This window comes from Pseudonaja textilis, chromosome 8, assembly GCF_049901715.1.
Source record: "Pseudonaja textilis isolate UNSWEBS1 chromosome 8, rPseTex1.2, whole genome shotgun sequence".
Classification (NCBI taxonomy): domain Eukaryota; kingdom Metazoa; phylum Chordata; class Lepidosauria; order Squamata; family Elapidae; genus Pseudonaja; species Pseudonaja textilis.
The window spans coordinates 1,179,604-1,202,436 of NC_141997.1; the positions used below are offsets into that span (position 1 = coordinate 1,179,604).

General features: G+C 38.6%; 1 protein-coding gene across 7 annotated transcripts in view; it reads left to right on the top strand.

Moving 5' to 3' along the window:
• DMD (dystrophin) overlaps window positions 1-22,833 on the top strand; it is a 1,342,375-nt gene that overhangs the window by 887,733 nt on the left and 431,809 nt on the right. For all 7 annotated transcript variants that reach the window (XM_087938163.1, XM_087938162.1, XM_087938165.1 and 4 more), the window contains exon 55: window positions 20,478-20,650. In XM_087938163.1, the coding sequence (XP_087794289.1) occupies window positions 20,478-20,650 (173 nt within the window). The remainder of the gene's footprint in view (window positions 1-20,477; window positions 20,651-22,833) is intronic.

The following is a 22,833-nucleotide window of genomic DNA, read 5'->3' on the forward strand; positions in this document are numbered from 1 at the left end:
GAGAGAGAGAGAGAGAGGAAGAAAAAACAGACAGAAAATAAAGACAGAGATAGTGAGATAAACACACACACAAAGAAGCATTAAAGTATTAAATGTCCTATATTTGAACTGGACTACACAATCACTGATATTTAAGATCACCTGCATAATATTCAGTTTTAATACATTGTTATTATTTCTCCCTACACAATGTTATGTAACATGTAGGTTTTCTGCAAAGTCTGTTTCTAAAATTCACGGATTCTTAAATACACTTAAATATAAGCAGTGGTGGGATTCAATTTTTTTTACTATTGATTCTGTGGCATGGCAGGGGAAGGATACTGTAAAATCTCCAGTCAGAGATGGTATTTGTCGGTTCTCCAAACTACTCAAAATTTCCATTACTGATTCTCCAGAACTGGTCAGAACCTGCTGAATATCATCTCTGAATATAAGGAATGGTGGTTAAAAAAAGGAATATAAGGAATGGTGGTAAAAAAAATAATAATAATTGAGGGGTATCAGCTTTGTTCCAGAATTTCTTTGAAGCCTATCTTGCTTGAGTTGATTCTTGGAATGTGAAGATTGCTAATTCTTTGGAAAATGTGTCGACCAGATTGTAAGGTAAATGTCCTTGATGTATCATTTTCTAATTCACCTTTTAAAGTACAAAGATCAAAGCTGTTCATCAATATAGGTTTAGCAGTAACTGGGAAAGTATGTAATACAAACTGATGCATTTCTATTTGTAGCATACTTTTTCTATAAACTCAGTAATTATGTGGCAACTGGAACAGAAAGCATTTTTGTAATTAGAAACATAAAAGTGTCAGTGCTATTTCCAAAATTAGAAATGCTATTCCTAACATGAAAGGATTCTGGAAAAAGTTTCTGTTATCAAGAAGTCTAAAGGAGACTCTTGGAAACATAATGGCAAAAGGTAGTTTGCATAACAAATAGCAAATAGTAGTTTCTTTCACTGATATATGATGCTACCAAAGTACATTTGTAGCGAACTTTAAATAATATTTTCCTTTTTCCAGAAATCACCAAAACAGATATTTTATAATATAATAATATTTATGCATTTCTTCATTATTAGTACATAAAAATACAAGTAACAATTTAAAATATAGTTACTTTGAAATATATGTTGACACCAATATTGATAATTTTAAAAATTATCCATTTCAATGCGTTTCTTAAGCTGCAAAATCTAGAAGAAGAATAAAGCATTTACCCAGTGTATTTGCTTAAAAATATTTGCTTTATTAGCAAGGTGGAATCATTTAAATTTATTCAAATTCATATTGATACATAACATTATGCATAGCATAATTCACTATCAGAATTGCATACAGGAAACCTAAAAACCTGTATAATGTCAGAATGACAAATATGTTTACAATTTTGAAAATAAAACAGTTCTAATTCATTATTTCACACATATCATATATCATTTGATCTATTTTAAGCTTACTAAGCATATTAATATGAATATGAAATGTAATTTTGATTGCAGAAATAATTGTTTTATTGCCTTCATATCTTTCTAGTGTTTTGATTTCTTTGTCCTAAGAATCAGTATTCTTCTGCTTTGTTTCTTCTTTTTTCTTTTAAGACTGAACCTAACCTTTAAATATATTTTTGTTCTCTGAAATGTATGTAATAAAGACTGTGGTTGGAAAAAAATATGTGAGTAGCAAATGGACTGTAATATAAGCAGGCATTGATTTTAACCTATGCAAATAAATTGTCAGTTCATGTTGTCAGTTTTAAATATGATCTGACAATAGTACAATTTGCACAGGTAAAACCTACGGCAGGAGCACAAAAGAGTACAGCTAAAATGACAGAATTTTCCAAGTTTTGGCTGAGTTCTTGGCTTACCAGTATAATCCTAGAATCCTAAGATCAAAATCAAAACAAGTGTCAGGCCTGTCTCCATTCAAAATTCAAGAAGGAAAACACCCAATTCCATTTATTAGAGAAGAAGTACTTTTATTAAGTTTGAAATTATAGCAGCAAAAGCAAGGCAAGATCTGATTCAAAACATGCGAAGATTACACATTCCAGTTCTCATGGGACCACTACACACCAGCTCACTTCCCTATCCCAAATGCCCAAGCCCTCTTTCCCATTTCTGTGGCAGCCAATAGCAAGCACTCTGCAAAACCCCTTCTGGAAAATCCATGGCTGACAAGTGTATATATTTTTAATTTTTTCTTCTGATTTGATTTGACCTAATTCTTTAATCCTCAAAAAACAAATCTGGGAAGACAATTGATAATCATATACCACAGATATTATGTATTATTAATTAGCATTTATATCATATGATATTGATGCATCTGGATTTTGTGTGGCATTAGTAAACAGAACCCATAAAAGCTGGAATTCAGAAGATTATTTAGAAATAGTAGGCATCCAGAACAAATTGCTGGATGAACACACCACACACTGATTAATAATACTTCGTTGATAAAATTATAACTGGATAAATTTTAACTTGTTAATCCATATGTCTATGTAGATTCCCAATCATCCAGGTCATGGTGGTCCCAAAGGTGTTTTTTCAAGAGGCAACTGGACTTTCAGGTTTTTCTTTTGAAGACATTTCACTTCTCATCCAAGAAGCTTCTTCAGCTCTGAATCCATAAACCATTGTTAATCCATAAACTATTGTTTGCAAATAGCTATTTAGATATCCCAAAAGTGTTTTTTCTGGAGGCAACTGGACTTGTTTTTTCTTTTGAAGATGTTTCACTTCTCACCCAAGAAGCTTCTTCAGCTCTGACAGGATAGTGGGGAATGGAAGGATTTATATTCCTTGCAGACAGCTGGCAATCTGCATCCTTTTAGTGGGTCATTGAAGCACTTGGAGAGATTTATCTGTGTCTTCAGGGTCATCTGAGTAGTGCTCCTGGTTCCTGTAGCCTGCAATTTTTCCTCTGGAAATACATTCCTACTTACAGCTGTGACAGGATAGTGGGGAATGGATCCTGTCACAGCTAAGAAGAGTCTTGAATGAGAAACAAAACATCTTCAAAAAAACCTAAGGAAATCCAGTTGCCTCCAGAAAAAACACCTTTGGGACAACCTTGACCTGGATGACTGAGAATCTCTACAAACCTTTAGCTATACAATTTGGGATGAATACCTTTTGAATGGTGTGGTAGTAGGAATAAATTTCCAGATGATCCCAGTGGACCCAATGCGCTCCTTTTGCTTACTGTCTCACCAGGATGGTTTGGGTCCACTGGGACCGTCTATCTGCGGGGTCCACTGGGACCATCTATCTGCGGGGTCCACTCGGACCATCTATTGGCGGCTTTCTCGGAGCCCCAAGAAAACCATCTTTTCACTGCCACTCAAGCTCCGCCCTCCATATGTGCAAATGATCTTGAGGGATGAGGGGAAGAGTTGCTGCCTAGGGAATAATCAGACAAGATGAGAAGCCCTCATTAAGTTAATGATCAAAGAAGCTTTAAAAAGACATACCCTAACTGACCAGGCTGTAAAAAAGAAGGTGGGAGATTTGTTCTTTCAGACTTGCAAGATTTATGTCAGCTCTCCCAGATAAATCAGATAGAGAACACTGCCCTGATGAGTTATTCTATTTTATTATAAAGCTGCATTAACCATCAAGGCCCCAAGAACCAAGGAAGGTATGGGGAATTACTCCGAGCAGTTTCTTTCTTTTTTTTAAATAAAGTTTTATTTGGGTTTTCACACATACAAAATACAAGTAAAACATCTTTTTTGAAAATAGCATGGTCCCGGGTTGAACTTCTTTATACAGACACAAAACTCAATTTCATACTCCTTTTTGAATTCTATTCCTTATCTTATACTATTTTACATTTTCTATATAGTTTTTCCCCTCTTTTGATTTTCTCAATTTTAATTTGATTACCTCATCTCAATTCAAATCATTATATTTATACTTTTGTCTGTTCTGTTTCAATTTGATATTATCTTTTCTCATTAAACAAGTTTTCTCCTGTAGTTACTAATTGGAGTATGACACCTTTATATCTTTTAATTACATCCATTCAACTCTTAGTTAAACTTCAATATATACCTTAAGGTTATGACCTTCAATATAATACATAATAAATAACTTCCAATCGAATTCTTCTTGGTACATTCTTATAATACACACTATATTCTTTTAAAAAAAGATTGTAAATATATGTAATTATAAACCCTTATTCCATTCCAGTTCAGTTCTATCATTAATAATCATTAAAACCTTAACATCTTTAACACTTCTTTTCAATTAAATATTATACTTCCTTAAAGACACATATAATCTCCATAATTAATTTTTCCCTTATTTCTCTTCATGAATGTTTTATAAATCATTAAATATACCTTTTGTTACATTTATTTATTGTCAAGCATTCCACTGAATTACAATAGCTATTTTATCAGACATTTTAATCATACATTGTTTCATATTTTCTAAAATTATTTTTGTTTCTAATATAACCATGCTATCTTATGTACCTTTGCAGAATCCCTTTTTCCATTAAATTTTCACCCATTATCTCTAAATAGGCCCTGTTTCTCTGTATTTTGTTTCTGTCCTTTATGACTTCTTTTCCTTTCTTTCTTCCCTCTCATCTTCTCCCTCCCCCTTTTACCCCCTTGTCTCTCTACTTCTAATTCTCTCTTCTGCATTTCCCTCTTCTGTTGCTTTCTGATTTTATACTTCTTTTTTGCTCTATTTTTTGAGGGGGAGTTGTTTTTCCCAATCTTAAACTTTCCATTCTCTTTCCCCCTTTCCTTTTTCCCCCCATCTAAGATTACTTGTTCATTAAAGATGGCTTCTTCTTTGTCATGATCTTCTTGTTCTGAGGCATTTCTTGTTGTTTCTCATAATTCCAAATCTCCATTTCTAAAAACTGAAATACGAAGCCAAAAGAACATCTCCCTTCTTGTGCATCTTCTTTGTCCTTTTTAAGTTCCATTTTCAGTTCTTCTAAAAGTGGAGCCATTTTAAACAGTTTTAAACAACCACCCGATTGATTTTAGTCATTCAAAACAATAAACAATAATCCAGAAATCATCAAGTAATCCAGATAGTCCCGAGTTATATCTTCTTATTTTTTTTCCCACTTTCTCTTCCTGGGGTTTTTGTTGCAATATTTCAGTTAGAATGTATCTTTTGGAAGTCTTGTTGAGATTTTGTTATAAGTTCTTTTTTAATTCCAGGCAGTCTCCTCCCTTCCAGATCCTGCCCTTTTATTCTTTTTCTCTCATTTCCTGTTTTCAAAAGCTTTTAATTATCCAGAAATCTTTATTATCCCTTTGACTTTTTATTTTCAGCATTAAATGCCTATTGATGTCAAAGTGGATTTTTTTTCCAATTTCTTACTTAAGTCTCTCCGCTGTCAGTATAGGAAAAGGAGGAAAAAAACCCAAATCTTTTCCCTTTTCTCTCTCCTTCAGAGCTTAAAAATCTTCTTAGGGAACAATGTTATTGTTTTTTAATAGTTTCAATTCCAGGGTACCTTATTTGTTGCTTTTGCTGTTTGACCTGGTCAACCAAAACTTTCCCCTCTTATCTTCCTCCTGCACATTCTTTTCCGGTCGAGTTCTTCTTTCTGGTGGCCATTTCTGACCACCGCTGCAACCGCCTTTGGGAAAGGGAGTAATGGCCAGCTGGGGAGGAGAGATGCGGCTCTCCTCAAGCCTGCAGGCAGTCTCCCCCCTCTTCACCACCTCTGCAGGGTGGCTTAGCCCCAAAGCCAGCCGGCTCGGGGCGCTCCAGTGGCGAGCATGGATCGAAGCCTCGCAGATATGAGGTTTCGGTCTGTTGCTGAAGAAGCTCAAACCGGAAGCCACTGAGCAGGTTCTTTTATTGTTTCTCATCTATAGACAGAAATCTTGCCACATTTCAAGATACTTGCATCATGAAAGATATTCTGAGAATTGTTTGGAAAGAGTTATCTCCACTTTCTTTGTCACAACCAAATTTGGTTGCTTCTTGTTCCCTGGAATGCAAACCCTCCCTCCTGGAATCCAGACTACATTTAACCTCATTAACAGAATCATGCAAGTCTGAAAGTACAGATCTCCCACCTTTTTAGGCCTGGTCAGTTAGAGTGGGTATTTCCTAAGTTTTTTTCTCTGACTAATAAGTAACCATTCAGCTCCCTCTTTTTTTCTGATTGTTTCCTATACTCTTTTCCTTCAAGGTCATTTCCATATACCATTACCTGGTTATCTGAACAGCCTAGGGAGGAGTCTCACAGAAAAGGGTATTTAATGAAGTGGTTACATTGTGTATAACACCTAATGTTCTCCCTAATTCTTTAGTTTTTCTCTATTTTTTGTAATATTATAATATTCATATTTTAATTCTAGATTCCTTGTAATTATTCATATTTTTATGATTTTTATGTAATTTAATCATATTTTTATGATTTTATTGTACACTACCCAGAGTTTCTATGAGATGGGCAACAAATAAGTATGATAAATAAAAATATTTTTTACACTAACCAAATATAAAACAAAATAATATTTTTTATTATTCAATTGGCTCAATTCAATATCTGAGGAAAACATGGCATGATGTCATTTGGCAATTTTGTTGTTTAAAAAGAATGTACTCCATTTATTAATGGACTTTAAAAAGAAATTCCTGTGTCAGAAGTTGTGTTTCTCTTAAATATGGCAAAGCACAGGCAGGGTTTTGAGTTAATAATATTCAAGAGTACTCACAGTAGTTGTACTTGCTTGATTTAGCTCCTGCTGTATTAATTCCTTTTTTATTAACTTTGCAATTATAGAGCACAGCTAAATTCCAAAGTATTTCAAGCTGAATCTTTTTTATACTATCTCAGTTGTTAATCAGAAATCCCAGAGCCTGAAATGTAGTCAATTCCAAATTCCTTCCTGTTACATATTACCATATATGGCCATAGAATGGAGTCGGCTAACAGACTCCAGTCATTGGCCCAGCCACTGGCGGGAGAAATAATGTCCCATCAGTGGCTGGAGCTTCGGATAGTGCTGACTACAAAAGCCATCACCTGCCACGGCTGAGCAGCTTTTTGCTTAAGACAAAATAAAAAGACTTTTACCTGCTCCTGCCGCATCCTGCCTCTACTTTGCGAGCCCACTTAACACTGGTGACAAGGATGGGATTCTGAGCTGAAGAGAGAACAAAGGATACCTCATTGGAATTCGGATGCCATTTTCACCGGCCACTGCAATGATTGTGACCCCGCCGACCAACATGGCACACTGCCCGATGTTGATTCCTTATGACCCGGCAAAGGAAAAATGGCCCTCATACATGGGCCAATTCAACCTGCACCTAGAAGTCAACGGACTCCAAGCTGCCTCGAACGCAGAATCTGCACGGCAGGCAGGCAGGCAGGCAGGCAGGCAGGCAAAATATGTGAGATAAACGTTTTTGCAGCTTACACTCAGTAAAACAGATACACTGTGCTAGTTAAATAGTTTATTCCAGTAAGAGTTTTAGCATAGTCAAAACAGTCCATATATCATTCACTAATTCAGTCCATCCAGGGATTATTCAATTGCAAAGTCCAGTGTCGAAAAAGAGGTCAGTAAACTTACAAATATCAGTCCAGTAATATATCTCCTCGCAGTAGAGATATGAAGAAGTCAAACCTCCTTTCTTCCTTCGACGTTCACAAACTCAGCAGTAGGGAACATGCAGTTAGCACACCATCAATCCATCAAACCATCAATCGTCAGGTTCTCTTGCTCCCTCTTATGGCAGTTTCACACCGCACCCAAAATTACATGGTTTGCAGTTTAAAGTGACACACACTTAAACTTACTATCATAGTTTATATATATTATTTTACCCAAACTACGTTAGGTAACCTTGTTATTCCTAACACACTCCCCTTTTGGGTAATATAATAATATATATATCTATTTACAACCTCAACCCATAGTCATCACAACTCTCTTTGTGTTTGACTGATCCTTGGGCTTTTGTAAATTGATCAGCAATATTTTGTTCAGTCATACAATATTCCAGTCTTATTAAACCATTTTTTACAGATTGCCTTACATTCAGATATCTAAGATCCGTATGCTTAGATCTCGTTTTCACAGCAATATTTGTAGCCATCCGTATGGCTGCTTGATTGTCCTCATACACTACAATGGAATCATTAACGGTTATTCCCATATCCAATAATAACTGTTTATACAGAATTAAATCAGTACATAATAAAGATAGACATGAAAATTCTGCTTCCATTGTGGACATACTTATGTGTTGCTGTCTAATTGACCTCCAACCAATCAATGCTTTTCCTAGCAGTATAGCCATTCCTGAAGTTGATTTCCTAGTGTTTATGTCTGTTGCAAAACTTGCATCAGCATAAGCACTTAAAATCAAATCATCTTTTGGCTCCAAATACAATGCATGGTGCATTGTCCTTTTAAGATATCTTAAGATACGCTTTGTCACTTGCCAGTGTCGTTCAGTGGATTCAGCGTTGAATCGAGCCAACTGATTAACGCTATAGGCAATATCTGGCCTTGACCAATTACTAATGTACGATAAACTACCAATTAGTGACTGATAGATCGTCTTATCGAATTTTGGACTTTGAGCATCAGTGCGGCAAAATTCCTGACTCATTGGAGTTTTTGCTGGTTTACAAAGTTCCATCTTGTATGTTTTTAGTAATTGACAAATCTTATCCTCTTGAGATATCTTATAGCCACTTTTGGTTTTATTTATTGTCAATCCTAAATACTGTTTTATCTCTCCTACTTGCTTTAATTTTATCCTCTTACCTAATAATGATATTATTTCAGTTGCTTCATTATTAGTTTTTGTAATTAAGGCAATATCATCTGTAAACAACAATAATAATGACAATGTTCCATTTGTCTCTTTCTTAAATAAACATGGATCAGCTAAACCTGCTTTAAACCCTATATTGTTTAACTCCTTAACAATATATTGGTTCCATTCGTAACCAGATTGTTTTAATCCATAGAGACTCTTTTTAAGCTTCCAACAGTCATTACTTGTTTTATCATCCTTAATCCCTACAGGTTTCTTTAGGTATATAGTGTGCTGCAATGGTGCATGCAGATAAGCAGTTTCTACATCTAAGTGATTTATGATATAGTTTTTCTTAGCTGCCCACACTAAAGCTGCTCTCAAGGTTGTAGCTTTTAGACTCGGTGCAAATACTTCATCATAATCACATGCAGTTTGATTAAATCCTTGAGCTACAACCTAGCCTTATGGGTAACAGTCCCATTTTTACCTGTTTTTAATTTAAATATCCATTTACAGCCCATGGACTTTTCACCTGGAGGTAATTTAACATTTTCATAAACTTCCATTTGTTTCAATGAATTTAGTTCCTTTCCCATCGCTCTATGCCAATTTTCTTGATCCTTTGCAGGATACAACCTAAGTTCTTCCACAGTAGTTGGAACTTTACTAACTTGGCAAACTACACTTGCTTGGTACCTGTCAGGTGGTCTGGTTTCACGTGTTGAATGTCTAGGTATTACAGGGCTTACAGGTGGACTTTCATGTACCTGAAATGTAGTCAATTCCAAATTCCTTCCTGTTACATATTACCATATATGGCCATAGAATGGAGTCGGCTAACAGACTCCAGTCATTGGCCCAGCCACTGGCGGGAGAAATAATGTCCCATCAGTGGCTGGAGCTTCGGATAGTGCTGACTACAAAAGCCATCACCTGCCACGGCTGAGCAGCTTTTTGCTTAAGACAAAATAAAAAGACTTTTACCTGCTCCTGCCGCATCCTGCCTCTACTTTGCGAGCCCACTTAACACTGGTGACAAGGATGGGATTCTGAGCTGAAGAGAGAACAAAGGATACCTCATTGGAATTTGAATGCCATTTTCACCGGCCACTGCAATGATTGTGACCCCGCCAACCAACATGGCACACTGCCCGATGTTGATTCCTTATGACCCGGCAAAGGAAAAATGGCCGTCCTACATGGGCCAATTCAACCTGCACCTAGAAGTCAACGGACTCCAAGCTGCCTCGAACGCAGAATCTGCACGGCAGGCAGGCAGGCAGGCAGGCAGGCAAAATATGTGAGATAAACGTTTTTGTAGCTTACACTCAGTAAAACAGATACACTGTGCTAGTTAAATAGTTTATTCCAGTAAGAGTTTTAGCATAGTCAAAACAGTCCATATATCATTCACTAATTCAGTCCATCCAGGGATTATTCAATTGCAAAGTCCAGTGTCGAAAAAGAGGTCAGTAAACTTACAAATATCAGTCCAGTAATATATCTCCTCGCAGTAGAGATATGAAGAAGTCAAACCTCCTTTCTTCCTTCGACGTTCACAAACTCAGCAGTAGGGAACACGCAGTTAGCACACCATCAATCCATCAAACCAGCAATCGTCAGGTTCTCTTGCTCCCTCTTATGGCAGTTTCACACCGCACCCAAAATTACATGCTTTGAAGTTTAAAGTGACACACACTTAAACTTACTATCATAGTTTATATATATTATTTTACCCAAACTACGTTAGGTAACCTTGTTATTCCTAACACCTGTTCCTCACATACTGCGATTCTGAACTCTATGAGATGGCAGATGCCCTCATGGCAAATGATCTGTGCAGCATATCCGGGGACAAGCTCCAAAGGACACTCAAGGAACATTATGACCCCTCTCCCTCCTACCTGGCGAGCCAACACGAATTTTATACGCAGAGCCAGAGGGAGGGGGAGACGATAAACACATTCATAGTCTACTTTGCAAAATATCAAAGACCTGCAGGTTCCCAGACACTGAAGGGATGATCCAAGATTGAATCATACTGGGAATGAGGGACTTAATGTTCCAAAAGAGACTCTTGGCCCAGGAGGATGTTTCCTTCAAGGAAGCCATTGACGAGGCCTGAGCCACAGAATCCTCGGACAACTCAGCAGCATGAATCAAAGGGGCTGAGATAGTCCATGCCACCCAGGTCAACTACCACACCAACCAAAACAACTCAGCCTCCGAAGCAAGCAAGGAGGATGACAGAGGAAGTCCACAAAGTAAAGTCCGGTAAGTCAGGTGGGAAGCAAGGGAATAGACAGTGTGGGGGTTGTGAAGAAAGCCACCATCGCTCAGCATGCCGCTTCAAGGACATGATCTGCCAGAGATGTGATTGCACAGGCCACATTGCAGAGGTATGCCAAGCAAGCCAACCAATCAACAAACAAAACAGGTGAGCATCCTCACTAGTGAGGCAAAATGGCCGTCAAGGGGGGAGGTGAAAGACCCCTGGTGAGAAATTCAAAAAGAGAGATGATGCCAGGGAAGAAGCACACTTCACCTTCATTGGTTATGCCAGACCCAGGTGAGGCAAACTGATGCCTACGAGGCCAACAAAATAATGGCCATGGTGTCCATCAAAGGCAAGCTATGCTGGGTGGAAGTAGACTCGGGGTTCTACATATCAATAATTTTGTGGGACACCCTCAAAAGACTACAGCTCAAACTGTGGCGCGACCAACTGGAACCACTGACGATCATATTAAAAGACTACCAGGACTGCCGCATACCTGTTCTGGGCCAGAAGATAGCCCACATAGAATACGGTCACTTCCAAGGAAACCTACCTCACCATAGTAGACCACAACCTGTCAAGCCTATTGGAAAGAGAATGGTTCCAGCCTCTCAAATCCACATCACTGGTGTTCACGCAGCAGAGACCCCCCCGCACACGCTCAGCATAAGGCCTCACAGAACTGGAGTGGGAATTCAGCGATTTCTTCGATCACAAACTGGGCAACTATACGGGGACCCCCATCTTATTTAACCTAGACCCCAAAATATCCCCTGTCTGACTCAAGTCACAGCGAGTCCTGTTTGTTCTCTGGCCCAAAGTCAAGGAACAATTAGATAAGTTAATTGCCCAAGGGGTCCTCAAGCCAGTTGACTATGCCAAACGGGAGACCCTAATTGTCACCCCAGTTAAACCAGATGAGTCAGTCAGGATTTGTGCTGATTACAAGACGACTCTGAATAAAGCCCTCCAGCAGAGTGCCTACCCCATGTCAGTAGTGCAGCACCTCCTGCACTCCCTGGGTCGAGGAACCATATTTGCCAACTTAGATCTGGACCAGGTCTATCAGCAACTGCCCATTGATGAGGCAACCACTGAAGCGCAGATGATTGTCACCCATTGAGGCACTTTTAAATGCAATCGGCTACAGTTCGGAGTAAGCTTTGCCCCTGGCCTGTTCCAGAGCATTATGGAAATTCCATTACACAACATTCGACAATGTGATCATTTCAGCCAAAAGCAGGGAACAACTAATAGAGCGACTGAGGGCAGTACTGGAGAGATTCCAAGAAGCCAGACTGAAATGCAAAAGGAACAAATGTCACCTGGTCATTCCCCAAGTGCAGTTTTTGGGTTTTCTAATAGACGCATCTGGCATCTGATCCACAAACAGAAAGCTGAAAGCAATATGGGAAGTCCCCACCCCACAAAATAAAGTGGAACTGCAAGCCTTCCTGGGGTCGCTCAACTTCTACAATGTCTTTCTACCACAGAAAGCAACCATTGCAGAACCTCTCCACAGACTACTGGATAAGACAACCAACTGGACCTGGGGGCCATGCAAGGCCGACATGTTTAAGAAGATATAAAATATCCTGACATCCAGCAGTGTCCTCATACAATACAGCGAGACACTACCATTGACACTTACATGAAATGCCTCCCCCTATGGAATTGAAGCAGTCCTCAGCCAATGACTACCCAATGGGACAGAAGCCCCCATCACATATTATTCTAAGACATTGTCCAAAACAAAACTATAGCCAAATTGACAAGGAAGCACTTGCCGCAGTCACAGGAGTCAAGTGCTTCCATGAGTAGCTTTACGGAAGGCAGTTCAACTTAATTACTGACCACAAACCTTTGCTGGGCATCCTAGCCATAGATAAACCCACACCGAACATCCTATCACCCAGGATGTTAAGATGGAGTGTTTTCCTGGCCACATACAGCTATTGCTTAGTCCACCACCCAGCAAAAGACATTTCCAATGCTGATGCCCTGAGCCACTGCCCCCTCCCAGACCTCGCAGAAGATCCAGCACCATCTACCACAGTACTTCTACTGGAGGAATTACAGCCTGGACTGATGACGTCTACAGAGATTGCAAGACTCACAGCCCGCGACAAAACCATGGCGCAGATTTCAAACTGGGTGTGGAGGGGATGGCTGGAAGTGATAGAAGAGGATGAATTTAAACCATATAAAAATAGACAGTCTGAGTTGTCAGTACTCAAGGACTGCATACTTTGTGGGGAGAGAGTGGTCATCCCACCATGACTAAGAAATATTGACACTGCTACACGAGGGCCACCTGGGGATAGTCCGCATGAAAGCCCTGGCCAGAAGCTATGTATGGTGGCCGGGGCTGGACAAGGAAATAGAGACCTGGGTTGCCATCTGCACCCCTTGTCAAGAAACCCAACCAGCCCCCCCTGGCAGTGAGCCCCAGGAAATGGGAGACACCCACAGCTCTGTGGGCCCAGGCACACATTGACTTCACAAGGCCCTGCCAAGGACAGACATTCCTCATAATGGTCAATGCATACTCTAAATGGTTAGAAGTAATCCTAATGAAGTCCACCACAGCTGAGGCCACCTTCGATGACTATTCTCCACCCATGGGCTACTGGACGTCCTTGTCTCCAACAATGGGCCGCAGTTCACCTTGCGGCTGTTTGAAGGGTTCCTAGCTGGAGTAGGGATCAGACATGCACTGTCTGCCCCTGTTCACCCGGCCAGCAATGGACAGGTGGAGAGAATGGTCTGAATAACCAAAGAAACCCTCAAGAGAATTGGCTGGGGGGACTGGCAAGAAAGGGTTGACAAAATGCTTTTGGCCCAACACATCACACCCAGTGCAACAACACACCACAGCCCCACTGAATTATTGATGGGCCAAAGGGTCCGATCAACACTAGACAGGGTCCACCCTAACTACAGCACCGAAACCCCTATAGATTCCACAGGAAAGTGCAGGGGACCTGGTCTATGCTCACAATTATGCAGGGGGACCCACCTGAGTGCCAGCCAAGATCACAGGGATCACCGGGCCCAGATTGTACTGGGTTGAGACAGAAGAAGGAAAACTGTGCGAAAGGCACATTGACCAAATCAGAGGTCGGCTCCCTATCACAGACAACCAGCCTGAAGCCTGACACGCATAAGCAGAATGGTCCCTGACTGAGGCCCTAATCACAAAAAACAACAAGAGCTAATTGCCTTGTCTCCAACCCAGAGAGAACACGGGAACACTTATCTTTAAAAGAAGAGGTCCCGCAGTGTGCTTCTGAGGCCTCAGGCTCAACAGTCCCTGCCTTGTCACAAGACAACTTCCAGGTGGTTTCACAGGCAGGGACCAGAGCAGTGATGGACCCATCCGTTCAGACCACCACCCCAGGAACAAGTGAGGTGCACAGGTCCAATCGCACCCCTCGAAGTTCCGCCTACTTATGTGATTACATAAGTTGCTGATTGGATGGACAATAACTAAGAGGGGAGGGTTGTTACATATTACCATATATGGCCATAGAGTGGAGTCAGCTGACAGACTCCACTCATTGGCCCAGCCACTGGCGGGAGAAATAAAGTCCCATCAGTGGCTGAAGCTTTGGATAGTGCCGGCTACAAAAGCCAGCACCTGCTGTGGCTGAGCGGCTTTTTGCTTAAGACAAAATAAAAAGACTTTTACCTGGTCCTGCCACGTCCTGCCTCTTTACTCTGCGAGCCCACTTAACACTTCTAACAATATTTATTACAATAACTGTCAGCCTTCCAAGTAACATGTCCCCCAAATAAAAATCCAAGGCATCCATATTTCTCTAAAGTCTGTTTATTAGAAACATATCAAATTGGCAAGGATCTGGTGTAATTCTGACTCTGGCTAGATTCTGGAATTATACCCAATAAAGAGCGAAAGTTTGAAACCCCCCCCATCACAATCTCCAAAAAATTTTCAGTCCATCAGTCCAGTGACTCCAAACTCCACTTTCCCCCGGCTGCAGGCATCTTCTGTGTTCTTATGGAAAAGAATGGCACTTAGACATAGCAATCTCCCTTGATCTCTATAACCCCCCCTCTCACCAGCTAGAGTGGCGAACCTGAAATAGCATTAAATTCTTTTGCAGAAAGCCTAAAGAAGCTAAGGAAAAAGATAGACAAAAGCTAAAATAGGTCATCTTCAGGGTCAACAATAACATTGAATTGCATAATTAATTTAACAAAGATACACACATAGATGATATGAAGCACACACACACATTGTGTTTATACAATGATATAAATTTGCTGTAAATGGCATGTGTACCATACATTCCTTTTGGACTATTTTAAAATATATATTGCAAAAGAAATACAGGTGAAACTCGAAAAATTAGAATATCATGCAAAAGTTCATTTATTTCAGTAATGCAACTTAAAAGGTGAAACTAATATATGGGATAGATGCATTACATACAAAGCAAGATAGTTCAAGCCGTGATTTGTCATAATTCTGATGATTATGGCTTACAGCTCATGAAAATCCCAAATCCACAATCTCAGAAAATTAGAATATTACATGCAATCAATAAAACAAGGATTGTGCATAGAACAATATCGGACCTCTGAAAAGTATAAGCATGCATATATACTCAGTACTTGGTCTGGGCCCCTTTTGCAGCAATTACTGCCTCAATGCAGCGTGGCATGGAAGCTATCAGCCTGTGGCACTGCTGAGGTGTTATGGAAGACCAGGATGCTTCAATAGCGGCCTTCAGCTCTTCTGCATTGTTCAGTCTCATGTCTCTCATCTTTCTCTTGGCAATGCCCCATAGATTCTGTGTGGGGTTCAGGTCAGGTGAGATTGCTGACCAATCAAGCACAGTAATCCCACGGTTATTGAACCAGGTTTTGGTGCTTTTGGCAGTGTGGACAGGTGCCAAGTCCTGCTGGAAAATGAAGTCGGGATCCCCATAAAGCTTGTCTGCGGAAGAAAGCATGAAGTGCTTCAAAATCTCCTGGTAGATGGCTGTGTTGACCTTAATGAAGCACAGTGAACCAACACCAGCAGATGACATGGCTCCCCAAATCAACACAGACTGTGGAAACTTCACACTGGACTTCAAGCATTTTGCAGTGTGTGCCTCTCCATTCTTCCTCCAGACTCTGGGTCCTTGGTTTCCAAATGAGATGCAAAAGTTGCTCTCATCAGAAAAGAGGACTTTGGACCACTGAGCAACAGACTAGTTCCGTTTTTCTTCAGCCCAGGTAAGATGCTTCTGATGTTGTTTGTTGTTCAGGAGTGACTTGACAAGAGGAATACAACATTTGAAGCCCATGTCCAGGATCCGTCTGTGTGTGGTGGCTCTTGATGCACTGACTCCAGCCTCAGTCCACTCCTTGTGAAAGTCCCCAACACTTTTGAATGGCCTTTTCCTGATTATCCTCTCCAGGCTGCAGTCATCCCTGCTGCTTGTGCACCTTTTTCTTCCACACTTTTCCCTTGGCATAACTTTCTATTAATGTACTTTGATTCAGCACTTTGGGAACACCCAACTTCTTTTGCAATTACCTTTTGAGGCTTTCCCTCCTTATGGAGGGTGTCAGTGATGGTTTTCTGCACGACTGTCAGGTCAGAGGTCTTTCCCATGATTGTGCTTCTTACTGAACCAGACTGAGAGACCATTTAAAGGCTCAGGAACCCTTTGCAGGTGTTATGGCTTAATTAGCTGTTTAGAGTGGGACACTTTGATCCTAGAATATTGAACCTTTTCACAATATTCTAATTTTCTGAGATTGTGGATTTGGGGTTTTCATGAGCTGTAAGCCATAATCATCTCAATTATGCCACATCATGGCTTGAACTACCTTGCTTTGCATGTAATGAGTCTATCTCATATATTAGTTTCACTTTTTAAGTTACATCACTGAAATAAATGAAATTTTGCACAATATTCTAATTTTTTGAGTTTCACCTATAGATGGTGATCGTGGCCATGATGGCATTTGACACTGGCTCAAGATGCATTTCCTCCCTTTGCATTAAAAACAGCTATTCCAGACAAAGGGAGATTTACTTTCTGGCATAAATAGTCTCAATTCCATAATGTAAAAATTAAAGATTAAAGACATATAGAGTCCTCAGTTGCTATGGGGCTTGACTCTTTTGCATCGGAGCAGAGCATAAACAGTTTTTCCAGATGTCTCTAAAAACAATCTGTTCAACAGTCTATCAATCTTTGTTACTACCTCTGACACAGCCCTAGAAGAGGGCTTAATATTAGCAATATAATTATAATGACCCTGGGTGGCTCACAACAATTAAAAAAATTACAATTAAATCAATCACAGGTAAACGACTAAGATAAAAGATGATAAACTCAGTGATATGAGGGGGCTTACTGTCTCTCATCGAAGACCTGGGTGAAGAGCCAGATGTTTTTAGCTCTTCTGAACAACAGCCATCCAGATCTTGGAGGGTACCTAGTTTTGGTTGGCAGTTGCTGCTAAACAGAAGGTGAAGAAGCCTTCTGCAGCACTCTGCCAGCCAAAATAGGCCATGGGGGGGGGCTTGCATGGCCCTCCTTGCCCCGATTTTGGCCTGGATGACCTCCTGCAGCACTCTGCCAGCCAAAATGGGTCATGGGGAGGTCCTTGTGTGGCCCCCCATGCCCTGTTTTGGCTGGCAGAGTGCTGCAGGAGGCCGTCCAGATTGAAAACAGGGCATGGGGAGGCACACAGGGTCCCCCCGCACCCCATTTTGTCTGGCAGAGGCACTGCAGGCCAGTCCTTTGTTATTTTCCAGGCCAGATCTAACCACCCCTTGGGCTAGATGCAGCTCACCGGCCTTGAGTTTGACACCCCTGGTCTAGGATCTGGGGCATTAAGGTACCTATTCTACAATTATTCTAGAATGGATAAATGGAGACAGCTTCTCTTTGAACAAAAATGATTTTATATGATAATCTAAAATTGCATCCTGACTTCAAAAATTGGGTTTTCTCACAAAAACAAACATTTACTAAATGGTATACGTTCCCAATTTATACTTAAAATATACTTTTTAAGGATTTTTTTTTTTAAACTATGCTATTCAGGAGAGTACAAAAGTCAAAGGTAACTTAGACATATTCAAATAAAGCAGTCCTGACAGATATATCTTTTAATTTCTAATTATAAGAGCCATCATGCATATTTATGTAATAAATTAATATCACAAATTGTATATACCTTTTATATTATTAATATTTCTATTTTGCTTCTTTTTTATCTTCATTGATATAGGTGGGGAGACTAGTTTATGGTTACAATGTTCTATTTTTGTTGCTGTAAAAAGGAAAAGTGAATATGAAAATATAGACTATTTTAAAATAAGGTAACTCCTGAACTGAACCTGATTCTTTTCATTTATATCAAAAGAACTATGAAGTAAGATAAATAATTCATGGCACATTGTAACCATAAATCTCCACACACATATCAATGAAGATAGGAGAGAATAATATACTGTAAATGATATAATTTGTAGTATTATATATTATATAAATATAGTTGATGTTTATATGCATTTGTACATTGGGCAGAAGTATCTATGCACTTGAATAAACTTGTATATAATGAAATTATGAAATACTGTATCTGTCAAGACTTGCCCAGCAAGGCTGAAGCAGGTCAGTACATTATAATTTCATCTTATTTAAAGATAAAAATAAAAATGTAAAATTATGTAGTAGAAAGTAAGCAATGTCTTCTAGAATGGATGAAAAAAAAGAAAATTTGGGGCTTAAAGCTGAGGTAGAAAAATGAACATTTAGAGAAGAAAGAGTCTAAGGATATGTTTCTCAAACTGGACAACTTTTAGATACATGGACTTCAACTCCCAGAATTCCCCAGCCAGTTTCTTTGAGAAGCACTACTCTAAGACTGTGAAGTGCAAAATCATCAAGCAGCATCCATTAATCCAGGGGTGTCAAATTCAATTTCATTGAGGGCCACATCAGGGTTGTATTTTACCTTGGGGGTTCAAGGTGGGCGTGGCCAGCTTGACATTTTGTGGGCACCTAGGGTAGCCTGAGCACTGTCAGTGAAAACGGGCTTCTGAGCTCCGCTTCTGGCTGTGATGGCCTCCTGCAACCTTCTGTCAGTGAAAACAGAGCTCGGGAGGGCCACACATGGATCAGTCCTTTGCTGTTTTTATGGCTAGATCTGGCTCCCGTGGGCTAGATCTGGCTCCCAGGCCTTGAGTTTGACACCTGCATTAGTCCGATAACCTGGAGAATATATTGAATACTTATTAAGAACACCAGTGATGATGAAAAAGACAGATTACCATTAGTTCAGGATACTTCATTTGAATGATAGTTTCAAGCTTCAGTTCCTATCTTCTAATTTTAAAAAAATCCATTTTATTATTTTTACATATATTTGTGTATAAAACAATCCTAATGAAGAGACAGGATAGAGAATAAAGCTCCAAATAAAATCTACATATTGATGTGGCTGAAATATACTGTTCTGACTGCAAAGAGCAGGACAGATAATATACAAAGAGTCCATTCAGGATGTAGGCAGGAAAGAATGCTAGCAACAAGTAGCATTCTAAAAAATGTTCCATTGGCAGACACTGCCTTCCTAAAAATGAGTGGGAAACATGAATCTTCCAAAGTTTCTGGCCTGAATTTTCACAGTGATAAAGAAAGTTGGCAGTTCTACATAAGCTGACAGTTTATATTCTGGATCCTTTTACTGTTCTCTATTCCTCCTACAGCCATGGACTGGCTGATATTTTTACATAATACAAAGTGTCTGTTTATTATAGTTGAGTGTGTGGCCTGTACTGTGAAATGCATTTTGTCTGTGGAATTTAACTGAACTTGGCATTTTAAAGCATGTTGTTCAGTTGCTTACTTTTACCAAGATTTCAGTGCTTCAAGACTGCTGAAGCCTCTGCTTTAAGCTGAAAATGTTACACAAGAAGACATATCATGTGAAGGTTAGATTGGCTGTTGTGTTGATGCTTAATTATAACCAAGGAAGTGCAGAGAACCTTTTTTTCATCTTTGGGCACAGGTTATATATAGTGTGATTGTGTCTCTAATAGTGTATTTAAGATGTATGAACTTCCCATTATTGTAATTAGCCTGATAATGGAACACAGCATATAGAAGAAGGAAACTAGCAAATTATATTAAAATTTTGAGTACAATTTTTATTTATGTTGGGAACAAATTCTGAAATAATTAAGACTTTAAATTTCAACTGGTTTCGAACTAGTATTTTTCTCATTACAATACTGTAATGGAAAGGTTCAGGCAAAAACTTAAGAAATTACAAGATCAGCCTTTCAATAATTTCATGTATTTTAATTATTAAAAATTGTTTATTAACAAAGCTCTTTGGCAAATGCCAAAGTTCAAATATATGTTTTATGTTTCTTTATAGGAGCTTCAGAAAGAAATTGAAACCCATACAGATATCTTCCATAGCTTGGATGAAAATGGACAGAAAATCTTGAGGTCACTTGAAGGTTCTGATGATAGTGCCTTATTGCAGAGACGCCTGGATAACATGAACTTCCGATGGAGTGAACTTCGGAAAAAATCTTTAAATATCAGGTATGGCTAAAATAGCAAGAGCTGGGAAGCAGAAACGGAAGTGTAAGCAGAAGTATTCTTGGCAACCCACCAACCTATATGACCCTCACTTTATGTACCCTTAGTCCTAATTGGATTAAAATGACTGGGAACATTCAGTGAGAACATAATTACTCTATTATTCTGGAAAGATAGTTCATTATCTGCTAATGAGAGAGTTTTAGGATGCAAAGAGTTGATGATTTTCTATATATTAATATTTCCATGAAAAGAAATTAATGCTGCTCACCTAGTCACCATGTTTTTGCTGAAATAGTTCCTTTATAATTATGATTCTATACAGTAAAATAATTTGTAGCCCATGCTAAATTAATTTCAGAAGAATTACAATTAAAGCAAATTTCAGAAGAAGCCAAGCAAATTTCAGAGGACATTCTGTTCATCTGATGTTATTTCTCTGATATAAATAGCATATTTGAATCATGCATAATTGTTTGGGAATTCATATATAATAAATTTGTATAGAATTGGGAACAGCATTTATTTACAATAGATAGAATCTAGTGAATGGACAATAATTTGAGGAAAGCTTTGCAGTGTGGAATTCACACATAAATGTTCCTTAATTTTTTATATAAGTTTAGGCCTGTAATCCAATTGTGGGGTAGAAAGGTGATATCTTCTTGGGTAGAAGAAAGTTGTTCTGCAAAAATTCATAATAAAGGGCATTATTAGAGAAAACTTTAAAAACTGCAATGCAGAGAAAGCATTGTTTGAATTGCTTTTATTTGCTCTCAACCCTTTTCAAAGCTTTTTTTAATTTTGCATATGACAGAAATCATCTTCATAACATTCATTATTTAAAATAAATTAAATATGTGAATTTGAAAAATATTAATATCTGAACTGAAAAGAAAATTATTTTTCCTGTATATATAAAAAAGGATCTTTGAAATCTTCATGAGCTATTTGTATCCCTTGAACTTCGTAGAGAAAAAAGAAAAACAACATATGAGTCATAGAATGTTTTTAATGATTTTTTGCTGTAATTTTCACCCAATTTTAACCCAATTAAACAAATTGAAAATAATAACCATAGTTTATCATGGTTGCCTTTCTTTCTTGAATTAAACATTAAAGCAATGTTCTTGTTCTACAGAAATAGGAAGTTATAACGTGACATTTATATAGCCAAACCATGTAGCTGAGAAACACAATTAAACTTTATTTTTTTCCCCAAACCAGAAAAGGAATACAGTTCTTATTACACACAACCACGCATGCATGCATGCAAGCACACACACTTATTTATCTATAAATTGGAGAGTAGACCGAATAGTTACATTGCCTATATTCACACAATATTCTGAACCAGGTTCCTGTCCTGTTCATTGTACAATGAAGTATGCATTCACACAATGTGCTACGTTTGGACATTGACAAGGTTTGTATACATGTATGTGTGTAAGTTTTAAAATGCTATGTGAATATAGCCCAGAGAAGTTATGTGAATTCAGAAATGAATTAATTCAGTAATCAAACTGGGCAAATTATATGAGCAGAACTACAATGAGAATTCCAGACAAAATGCCTTTCACCATTTACTATAATTCAGGTTAACATTTAGCAACTGAACCAAACTCATAAATACTTTTATATGAAAGCCTACAATTTGTTTTGTATTCTCTCTGAAAAAAAAAGTTGTTTTTCAGCTACTGAGTATGAAAATTAAATGTTCTTGGTTATAAATTTTGGATGTGAGAATCAATATTCTTACTGCAAATTCTTAAGAGATCCATTTATCAATCCTGACATACTTTCTTCCCATTCATCATTTTTAACTGTATTTTGGCTCCTAATTTCTGTTTGTGTAATTCAAGCTCTCCATTTTGAAAGAGAATCACAAAAAGTACAGCGCTCTGACAGAGTCTAAAAAGATGAACTTTTGAATGTAACCTTGAAGAAAAGTTCACAATAGTGACTTCCTTTAACATCCTTTTAGATAAGGTTTTGTTTTGTTTTGTATTGTTGTTGAAAATCGCACCCTTTCAAAATAATAGAAACTTTTACCCCCACAAATGAGGGGTGCTTAGCTCCTGCATTTGCAACATTTGACATCCAGCTAACATAAAAGCTGTTGGGCCACTTTCAGCAATTTTTATTCTAGTTTGTTTGTTTGTTTATTGAATTTATATTGCCGCCTA